Source organism: Camelina sativa, chromosome 15 (genome assembly GCF_000633955.1).
Source record: "Camelina sativa cultivar DH55 chromosome 15, Cs, whole genome shotgun sequence".
In the NCBI taxonomy this organism is placed as follows: Eukaryota; Viridiplantae; Streptophyta; class Magnoliopsida; order Brassicales; family Brassicaceae; genus Camelina; species Camelina sativa.
Window position 1 is genome coordinate 27,643,381 of NC_025699.1, and position 11,294 is coordinate 27,654,674.

Sequence of the window (11,294 nt, forward strand, 5' to 3'; positions counted from 1 at the left end):
CTCCCTTCCTTTGGAGATTTATCATGGGCTTTTTCTGGGCCAGGCCTGTTGTTTGGGGTGTGGATCCACCCCCAACAGTAGTCCCCCCCGCGGCCTTTAGTTCGTAGTCTTTAGGCGAAGAACAGCCGTGAAGGAGCGAAGGGTCGCGCGTGAAGGAACGGTTCCCAACTTTTGGGGTCGAATCGTTGTGTGCGGTGATCGACGCGCGTGAGATCCGGAAATCGTACCGTTATGGGGCGCGTGTCGTAATGATGACGCTTCCAGATCCTTCGTCCTTCTCCTATAAATATCACTTCTCTGTTTCTCTCATTATCTTCTTCTCGCGTTTTTCGGTGCTCATCGTTCAGGTATTCTCCCTCCTTCTTATCTCGTCGTTATTTTGCATTTAGTGCGTCATACTTTTACTATGAACTCCCCTCGTTCTCAATCGTCCGATCCATCCGTCGAGAGCCACCTTCGACGAGCGACAACTTCCGAATCTGATGGCTCTAATAGGTCCGTTTGCTGGGAGGGCCGTTCTCGGAGTCCTTCTGATTCGTCTTCGGCGGGTTCAGACATGGCTCGATTTGAAGAATTGAGACGTCGTCTCGTTCCAGGGTCGGCGGTTCCAAGCTCGTCGGGTCTGCCTTGCAGGATTCCTTCCCTGATAGACGAGCCATTGATCAATGACCCATCCTTTCCCGAGTTGGACAACGTTCCTTTGCCAACCGAGAACCTTTTCTCCCATTTCCCTCCGTCGACGTTAAAACCGGGAGCGGCGTCTGATGCAGTTCGCATTGGGAAATTAAACACCGAACCGAGAATTCTGATTCCAGAACCATTTCAGCATCCCTGGGATGCTCCTTCCGGCTTTATTTGCCTTTCGTAGAAGTACTTCACCGAGTGCGGGCTTACCTTCCCTTTGCCGTCTTTCCTGATGACATATATTGCTCGTCGTGAGGCGGCCATTTCTCAATTTGCCCCGGCGACCTTTCGAAATGCTGTTGGCCTTTCGATTATGGCCGAAGCTGCGGGGGTTAAGCTTACTTGTGATCATTTGGAAGAGTTGACGTGTCTGAACCCGTCGAGCCGAGACAAAACTCCTGGAATTTACTATGTAGCGTCGGGAAGGAAGACGACGCTCGTCGAGGGTGCTAAGGGCAAAACATATAATTGGAAGGGCTCGTACTTCTTTCTTGAAGTCGGTGAGGGGGTTTTGGAGGATCCGTCGATTCCTTGGTTTTCTGGGTGGAACCCTTCACCCGGTAGCCGACCCTTCTTGCCTAGTATATTTTATTTGCACTATTCTCTGGTTGTGCTTAACCCTTCCCCCCCCTCTTCTTTTTTTTTTTAGTTGTTGTTCCAAGGTGTTTGCTCCCATACCCTCCTTCGTTCCAAGCCGAGATAGACGCGATCAAAGCTTTCTGCCCTTACGTTTGGCCAGGTACCGAGTCGAAAAAGGGGCATTCGAGGAAGACCTCCGATCCTCGAAGAAAGACAGGTACATCCTAGTGTAGTTGAACCCCTTTTTTTTTGCTGCTCCTTGAGTTCTCCAATTAATTTTGTTGCTTTGTGTTGTAGCCGGGACGATGGGTAAGATGAACTTGAGTGTTCCCAACGCGTCTGCTCGTTATCGCCGAGCTCCGGAGCCGCTGCCTTGTTCCGCTCCCCGTCAAGATGCTCGTCCGGGTGCCAATCCTCCAAGCTCTGGCTCGTCAAAAAAGGTTTCTCCTTCCTCTCGTCGGGTTGTGGACGACCCTTCAAGGATGCGTCCAAGATCCCTTCCTCCGAATCGTTATATTGGTCCAGAGANTGGTCCAGAGGAGACACTTCCAAGGAAGAAGGTGGTCGGGACTCCTGGTCGCGTCGCCGAGGTGGCGAAAGATTCGCAGAAAAGGAAGGATGGTCCCGAACAAGAGCAGTCTCCCCCATCAAAGAAGTCTAAGTCGGTCGACTTCAGCTGGAACTTTACGCATTCTTCCGGGGCTCGTCCTTTTCCGGATGACTTGCGGTCCTGCGCCGAGTTATTTCGGAAGATCCACTTTGGTGAAGGTCGTCTTCCTGCAGTTGAGAAGATGAAAGAGGCCGACGCGGTTACCGGCGTTGCTCAAGCGTCTTTTGAGGTTTGTCGAACCTGGCGCGCCAAATTGTTGATGTCCGGATCGGTCACAATTTGTATGTTTAGTTCGGTCAAAGGAGGGTCGAAGTTCTCTTTTATTATATTGATGCCGAGACACAAAAGGACGGATTACAACTCGACTTAAACGAGTTACAAGTATAAACGAGAATAATCGACGAGTTGCTATCTCGTCGATCCTCCGAGCTATTGAGTCTAAACTGTAGATTTCCACTTGGACGAGCTGAGGCTTTCGTACTTGCTATCCCGATTCTTTTCCTTTTTCTCGATCCCCCTGTTTTGCGGACCGTACGTCTCCCTTTATAGGGAATCGTGTCGGTTCGTCTATACGAAAAGACCATAATACCCTCCCTTCCTTTGAAGATTTATCATGGGCTTTTTCTGGGCCAGGCCTGTTGTTTGGGGTGTGGATCCACCCCCAACATTTATCAATTGGAATAATTTTAGAATATTCTGAAAATTTGTTTTTTTGTCAAATGTTAAGACAGCTTGAAAGTTGAATTAGTGTAGATTTTCCTTATTCCCTACCTTTTTGTAGTATTACTTACTACAGTACTAGTTATTAATTATAAAATACTTACTGTGTAGTAGGAGTATATAGTACTAAATATATGTATAATTATGTTTATGTGAAAAGAAAAATATAACATAAAAATATAAAATTATAGTATTATCTTTAAAATGACAGTAAACACATAAAAACCTAATTTTTTTTTTAAAATACGATTTTAGTTAATAGTTTATACATTAGTTATTGTAAAACATCATAAATTCGTAATTTAAATGTCTAAATAACAAAAAATATATATATTTGATTTATATTTGGCTTCAAAAATAATTGGTATATACAAAATTAAGCGGGAAGTAATCGGATTGGATGGTATAATCAGATAACCGATGCTAGGCGAGGATTAGTCATTAATCGAGGCGAAGAGGGTGGGCCTAGCAATTTTGCGGGGCATAATCGGTACTAAACGGGGATTAGTCATTAATCGAGGCGGAATGATTCGTCACGAAAAATTACCAGATATGTTTTTTTTGTAAATAAATGAGAACTCACACCAATGTCTTCTAGTTCTAGTTCATAAAATATCTTAGACCCCACTTTTTTATCAGCCACCAGATTTTGTTCTTCCTTTACCACATAAAAAATGTTTACGTCGACCAAAAGTTTTGATATATATTGGTCACAAAACATTACATTGGTGAAATCATTTGTTTTTTTCCCTAAACATCATGCAACGGAGAAAGCAGTAAATGATGTTTTTNTTTTTTTTTTTTTTTTTTTTATTCTAACAATTTTATACTATATCAAATTATCAACCAATACTGCAAGAAAAAGTATGAAGGAAATTTTAAGTGAGAATTAAGACAAAAGTACATAGAAATAGAAGTGTAGCTTTCAGTGACCCCTTCCTAATTCCTGAGTGGGCAATACCAAACGTGGGGCTCCCATTCTGTGGAAAATCCACTAAACTTCAAAACTTTTCACTTGTGTAAAGACGAAAACGCCACTCTTTCTAAACATAATAATAATTTTGTTTTTATTTGTTGGAATAATATTTTCTACATAGGAAAAAAGAAACCAATAATGTAGTAAAATAATAGGAAACAAATCAAACAAACTTGTTTAATTAATTGTATCCATATCATATTCACCTAATGAAACCATTTCTGAATATAATAATGGGTATTAGATCTTATTCTAACAATATCTAATTTAATATTCCTTTGCTTTGGTTTTCCAAATATACCATGATTTTCTTGCTATTCTAGAGACCTAAAATAAAGTTTTAAAATCTCCTTTTTCTCAATTTTCAATCATATAACTTTAACATTACTCAAATACAAGATCCCTAAATCTTAATTACATAAAGTAATGTAATTAACCATTAAATTGTGATTACTACAAATTTTTGAAAATTTATTAACTTAATCTCATTCTTAATGAATATTATTCTAAAAATAAATAGAACTTTTACAAAGCATTTTATCAGTCACTTTCAAAATGTCAAAACTTATATGCTTTCCACCAAAAAAAAAGAATCTCTCAAACAAAAAGATCTAGAAAGTGGCAGTCTCGTAAATAACATCGAGTAGATGGGCAGTTTTATGACGTCAGAATAAAATCCAACCGTGTAAAAATTAAAACTTTTATTCCTTTTAAATAATTAATTCACACGTTTTTATGCGCTGTCTTCGAAATTTATCATTTTATAAATAAATAAAAAAGACAAAACAGACACAGAAAATACAAACTGTCAACGAAGATTTTTATATTGCTTGATTTCAAAATCTCTCAGAGAAGAAGAAGAAGAAATAAAAATCCAATTTTTATTATCTGGGTTTTCGAATATTCCTTTGTTTTCTCCAATCAGAGACCGTAAAGTAATCAACTTTTTTTGTTCTCGTCGTCTTCTCCGGCGAGACCAATGGACTCTCCGGTATCAAAATCCGATGCGTCGAAAGAGAAATTCGTGGGTTCACCACGGCCATCATCAACAACGATGGCAGATTCAAAGGCGATGAGAGGTTGTGGACTCTCTAATCTGACATGGGTTGGTGTTGATAAAGTTGAGCTTCGTCAGAGGCTTATGATGCCTGAGTATATCCGTCTAGCTATGCGTGACTGTATCAAACGGAAGGATTCGACGGCCATTCCTGATCATTTGCTTCTTCCTGGTGGTGCTGTTGCTGATATGGCTCCTCATGCCCCAATGGTTGTTTTCATTAACCCCAAATCTGGTGGTCGTCATGGTCCTGTGCTTAAAGAGAGGCTTCAACTCTTGATGAGCGAAGAACAGGTTCTTTTTTTTTTCTCTCTCAGTATCTTTAGAGAGTGTCTGTGTTTTTGATTGAGTTTCTAGTGTTCTGTTTTGATCAGATCTTATCTTATTCTTGTATCAATTGGGGAATACTTATAAAAGTCTCTGGCTTTTTTAAGTTTATGTATACATGCTTAGCTGATGTGTTAGATCTAGTAAGGATGAGTTTAGTTCAAAGATTTAGTCTTTTGGAAATTCTTGAGATGATGTTGTTGTTTTTGAAAATGGTGGAAGTAATTTGGAGTTGTTGATATTTGGAGTTGGTGATGATTGTAAATTCAGGTGTTTGACCTTACGGAAGTGAAGCCTCATGAGTTTGTTCAATACGGGTTGGCGTGTTTGGAGACGGTGGCAGCGAAAGGAGATGAATGTGCTAAAGAATGCAGAGCAAGGTTGAGGATTATGGTGAGTACGCAACAACATTATATCTTAATAATCTCATGGTCTTTACGTTTTTAGAAATTAGAAATGTTGAAAATGGAATTTGGTTCGGTAGGTTGCAGGTGGTGATGGTACTGTTGGTTGGGTTCTTGGATGTCTTGGAGAGCTTAATAAAGAAGGGAAGTTACCTATTCCTCCTGTTGGCGTTATCCCTCTCGGTACTGGGAATGATCTCTCTAGAAGTTTTGGTTGGGTGAGTGAGTCTTTCTTCTCTCTTATGTTGTTCATGACAAGGCTCTTTGCATTGCGACTGAATATGTTTTCTTCAGGGTGGTTCGTTCCCTTTTGCATGGAGATCCGCTATTAAAAGAACACTCCATCGTGCAAGTATGGGTCCAGTTGCTCGACTAGACAGGTAAAAAAGTCTTATTTTACCCCCAAACGGTTAGCTTTTATTCTATTAGCCTTGTTGTAAAAATGTGTGTTAATTTTGTAATATGGTGTTGCAGCTGGAAGATATTAGTGTCAATGCCATCAGGAGAAGTTGTGGATCCTCCGTATTCTTTAAAACCCGCCGAGGACAATGAACTTGATCAGGTTTGGCTCATTAAATCATCAGCATATGCTTTTGTAAATTGTCATGATCTAGTAATGACCAAGGCTTTTCTTGTGGTTTCAGGGTTTGGACGCCGGAATAGACGCATCTCCACTGGCAAAGTCTTATGAAGGCGTTTTCTACAATTACTTAAGCATAGGTTTGATGGACTTTTCGTTGATAACCATAACACAATTTTACAATTATTTTCTGTGACCAGATTCTAGTGTTTGTCGGGTTTGTTTAGGTATGGATGCTCAAGTTGCATATGGCTTCCACCATCTTCGCAACACTAAACCATATCTTGCTCAAGGCCCTATTTCAAATAAGGTTTGTTTATTATATCTTGTCTTCATCCAAACTTGAGTCCCATTCGTTGTCTTTGTTAGAAGCTTAAGTAGTTGTGTCGGTTTTGAAAAACGAGATTATTAACCACACAACATTTGTTTTTTTGCAGATTATTTATTCAGGTTTTGGTTGCACTCAGGGTTGGTTTTGCACGCCTTGTGTTAATGATCCAGGTTTAAGGTTCGTTGGCTGTGTTCTTGAACTTGTTTGTAAGTTTCTGCTTAAAGCTCTTCGATGTGTTCTTGACACCTTATCTGTACTATCTGAATTTGCAGGGGACTTAGGAACATTATGAAAATACACATCAAAAAAGCCAACTGTGCTGATTGGGAGGAGGTTCCAGTCCCGAAAAGGTAAGAAAAAATTACTTCTGATTTTTACCTATTATTATCTATGATCTCAATGCTTAACCCCAATGCTTGTTTTTTTACTTGTAGTGTGAGATCAATTGTGGCATTGAATCTTCACAGCTATGGAAGTGGAAGCCATCCGTGGGGTAATCTAAAGCCGGAGTATCTAGAGAAGGTATTGTTTTCTGTTTCGTTTCAGCGTAAATGAACTCAGTTTTCTGATGCTAACTCGAATGGTTTATCGATTTTTTTCCAGAGAGGATTTGTGGAAGCACATTGTGATGATGGTTTGATAGAGATTTTTGGTTTTAAGCAAGGATGGCACGCGTCATTTGTCATGGCTGAGCTTATCTCTGCCATACACATAGCTCAGGTAAACTTAACAAAAACACTGGCCAATGTTAGAATCTTTTTTTAGCCATGAGAGTTTGACTGAAAAGGTTCCATTTTTGGTGATCATTGGCAGGCTGCTGCGGTAAGATTTGAGCTAAGAGGAGGTGACTGGAGGGACGCGTTCTTGCAAATGGATGGTGAGCCATGGAAGCAACCAATGAGCACAGAGTACTCAACATTTGTGGAGATCAAGAAAGTTCCTTTTCAATCTTTAATGATAAATAATGAATGAATTTGAGAGATTCAAAAGCTGGATTCTTTGTACAAAGCTAATTGTTTTGTATTTGGATTTGATTCAGTTTAGTCATAGATATAGTCTAAGCTTTTTAGTCATCTTCTTTTCTATTTTGAAATTTGAAGAATTGTGACTTTTGATTATTTCTGCTTGTCGGTTTTGTATATTTCTGTGTTGTGACTTGTGAGGAATGAAGTTTGTTTATTATTTATAAGAAATGCGAGATTATATTTGGTCATGATTCATTATCTGTATATTATTACTTGTTAGATTCATTAAATACACTCAACGGTCTATGTAAAGATATTGTGAATTGTACGTTTATTGATGTATGAAGAGCTCCTTATATACACAATACAGTTGGGATTGTACACAGAGAATAAGGAGAAATCTCATAGAGATAACCCTTAATAGAGAGATAAGTACGCAAGAAGAAGATAAGACAACTTATCCTAATACTATGTTCCTCCTCTCTTCAATTTTTCACATATAGTTTGATGATCAGAAACAATATATGTGCTCGACATACTAATACGATCTCTCTAGGATAGAACTCCGATGAAAGGCTGAAGGCAAGTGACTAGTGATGAGATTCGATAGTGATGGTGCGTGAACGATAATGGGGGTGAATATGGGGGTGATCGAGTGATAAAAGCAATGATGAGATGGTGAGGATTGTTTAGATGGTTATATGGATTGAAAACAAAGTGAAGAGTTTCTGAATCACAAAGTGTATAGAAACTCAGAAATCAAGAACGAAATTCGAATTGAGAGAAAAAGCTTAACAATACTTGTTCAACATACTTCTTCGCTAAAGAACAAAGAGGCGTAGCTATGGGGTTTTATAATTAACCCTAGGGCTCGACACTCCAAACAACATGCAGTTCAAAATAAAACAGCAAGATGTTTTAAGGAAATAAGAAAACAGCAAAACGTCTAAGTGACTTGTAGTAGTGCAGAAGTCACTTGTACTAGTACAGAAGTACATTATTCCCCATTGGTAATGACTTCTAGATAACTCGACGTAGTGATCCATTTGCCTCATTAAAAACCATACTGAGAAAACCCATTGGGACAAAACTCAGCTATGGGAAAAAGAGTACAAACTTCACACCTAAGTTATCTAGTTATCATTACCGGGTGAAGTCTTCAGGGTGGATATGTTGAAGACTTGGATCCTCGGTAGATTGAATGACCCGTCAGCTATGAGTGCATGAGCTTCCTTGGCCATCTCCTTAGCTCTTGAACGAGTGATCCTTCCCACGATCTCCGGTTTCTCTGCAGCTTCTGTCTCCTTGCTGGCCACGATCATATCATCCTCCCCCTCTTCAAAAGGATTTGTCCTCAAATCGGGATCTGCATAATAAGGAAGCAAGTCAGAAACATTGAATGTTGAAGATATATTATACTTACCTTGAAGATCAATCTGGTAGGCGTTGTCGTTGATCTTCTTGATGACTTCAAATGGACCATCAGCTCGTGGTAGAAGCTTGCTTTTCCTCTCTTCTGGGAACCTATCCTTGCGTAGATGAATCCACACCAAGTCTCCTTCTTCGAAAACGATCTCCTTTCTGCCCTTGTTCGCATGTTTCTCGTACTGCTTGGTTCTTTTCTCTATGTTCTCCTTAGCTTTAGCATGTATCCTCCTGACCTGTTCAGCCTTTTCTTTGCCATCAAAGCTACACTTCACACTTAAAGGTAAAGGAATCAAGTCTAGAGGTGATTGTGGATTAAAACCATAAACAATTTCAAAAGGAGAGAATAGAGTAGCAGAATGCTTAGCGTGATTATATGCGAACTCTACGTGTGGTAAACATTCTTCCCATGACTTGAGATTGCTTTTCACTAAGGTCCTGAGGAGTGTAGATAGCGTCCTGTTCACCACTTCGGTTTGCCCATCTGTTTGCGGATGACATGTGGTTGAGAATGATAGCTTGGTTCCGAGTTTAGCCCATAGCGTTCTCCAGAAGTGTCCTAGAAACTTAGTATCTCGGTCTGAAACGATTACTTGAGGTATTCCATGCAGACGTACTACTTCCCTGAAAAACAAGTTAGCTACAATAACAGCATCATCCGTCTTGTGACTGGCAATGAAGTGAGCCATTTTGCTAAACCTGTCAACCACAACGAAAATCGAATCTCTACCATTTCTGGTTCGAGGTAAGCCAAGAACAAAATCCATAGAAATATGAGTCCAAGGTTGAGAAGGGATAGGGAGAGGAGTGTACAGGCCGTGGGGCTGTACCTTACCCTTCGGCATTTTGCAGATATGGCACCTAGAACAAACCTTCTCAACGTCTTTCTTTATTTTCGGCCAATAGAAGTGTTCTTGCAGTCCAAGTAGAGTCTTTGACACTCCAAAATGTTCAGCTAGTCCACCTCCGTGAGCCTCTCTGATCAGCAGCTCTCTCATGGATCCTCTTGGTATGCACAATCGATCCTTAAAGAATAGATATCCATCCTGCCTATAATAGTTTTCAAAAGCAAACTTATGGCATTTGCCATAGCTCTCAGCAAAATCGATGTCAGTCTCATAAAGTTCTACTATTTCAGCAAAACCTTCTAGCTTGGAAGACAAAGTAGAAACGAGAGTGTACCTCCTGGATAATGCATCTGCGACTACATTATCCTTACCTTTCTTGTACTTAACCGTGTAGGGAAAAGTCTCTATGAACTCCATCCATCTGGCATGTCTCTTGTTGAGCTTCTGTTGTCCTTTGAGATGCTTCAGGGACTCGTGGTCAGTGTGAATAACGAACTCCTTGGGCCACAGGTAATGCTGCCACGTTTGAAGAGCCCGAACTAAGGCGTACAACTCCTTGTCATATGTAGGATAGTTTAACGTCGATCCTCCTAGCTTCTCACTGAAGTAAGCTACTGGTTTCCTATCCTGCATCAAAACCGCACCTATACCCACTCCGAAGGCATCACATTCAATCTCAAAAGTTTTCATAAAATCAGGAAGTAAGAGAATAGGGGCAGTGATAAGCTTCTCTTTTAAGGTTGAAAACGTCTTCTCTTGTGCTTCCTCCCATCTGAACCCTACATCCTTCTTGACAACTTCTGTAAGTGGCGCTGCAATAGTACTGAAGTCTTGGACAAATCGCCTGTAGAATCCTGCTAGTCCATGAAAGCTCCTGACTTCTGCCACGTTTTTGGGTGTTGGCCACTCCTTAATAGCCTTGACCTTCTCACCGTCCACTCTAACTCCTTCTGCACTGACAACAAAGCCTAGAAAGACAACCTCAGTAGTACAGAACGAACATTTAGAAAAATTAGCAAAGAGGGATTGAGAACGAAGAACATTTAGAACTTGGCGGATGTGTTCTAAGTGTTCTTCTAGACCTTTGCTGTAGATGAGGATGTCGTCGAAGTACACAACCACGAAGACGCCAATGAAAGGTCTGAGAGCATGATTCATTAAACGCATGAAGGTGCTAGGAGCATTGGTGAGACCAAACGGCATGACTAGCCATTCGTAGAGCCCTTGCTTGGTCTTGAAAGCTGTTTTCCATTCATCTCCTTCCTTCATTCTGATCTGATGATACCCACTCTTCAAATCGATCTTTGAGAAGACTGTTGACCCACATAGCTCGTCCAGCATGTCATCTAATCTCGGGATCGGATGTCTGTACTTCACTGTGATATTGTTAATAGCTCTGCAGTCAACACACATCCTCCATGAACCATCTTTCTTTGGTACGAGCAAGACTGGTACTGCGCATGGACTGAGGCTCTCTCTGATGTGTCCCTTGTTCATCAACTCTTCTACTTGCTTCTGCAGCTCTTTAGTCTCTACAGGATTGGTTCTGTAAGCTGGTCTGTTCGGTAGAGCTGAACCTGGTACCAAATCGATCTGATGCTCTATCCCACGTATTGGAGGCAAGCCTGGAGGTATCTCTTCTGGAAATACATCCTTGTACTCCTCTATAATCTCTATCATCTCGCGTGGAAGCTCTTCTGCTGGCTTGGTACTGGTGAGTGTCTCTTTATAAACAAACATGAATGTGGTCATCTCTGGATCAAATAGCTTGTTGAATTCGCTGTGATT

At 40.6% G+C, this 11,294-nt stretch overlaps 1 protein-coding gene across 1 annotated transcript; it reads left to right on the plus strand.

Annotated features, from left to right (window-relative positions):
- LOC104747721 (diacylglycerol kinase 3) lies at nucleotides 4,363–7,481 on the plus strand. Its single transcript, XM_010469404.2, has 12 exons — nucleotides 4,363–4,920; nucleotides 5,224–5,346; nucleotides 5,438–5,575; nucleotides 5,652–5,737; nucleotides 5,832–5,919; nucleotides 6,002–6,077; nucleotides 6,165–6,247; nucleotides 6,375–6,445; nucleotides 6,541–6,618; nucleotides 6,703–6,790; nucleotides 6,872–6,988; nucleotides 7,082–7,481. Exons 1-12 carry the CDS (start codon nucleotides 4,549–4,551, stop codon nucleotides 7,238–7,240), a joined length of 1,479 nt encoding a protein of 492 aa, XP_010467706.1. The 5' UTR covers nucleotides 4,363–4,548; the 3' UTR covers nucleotides 7,241–7,481.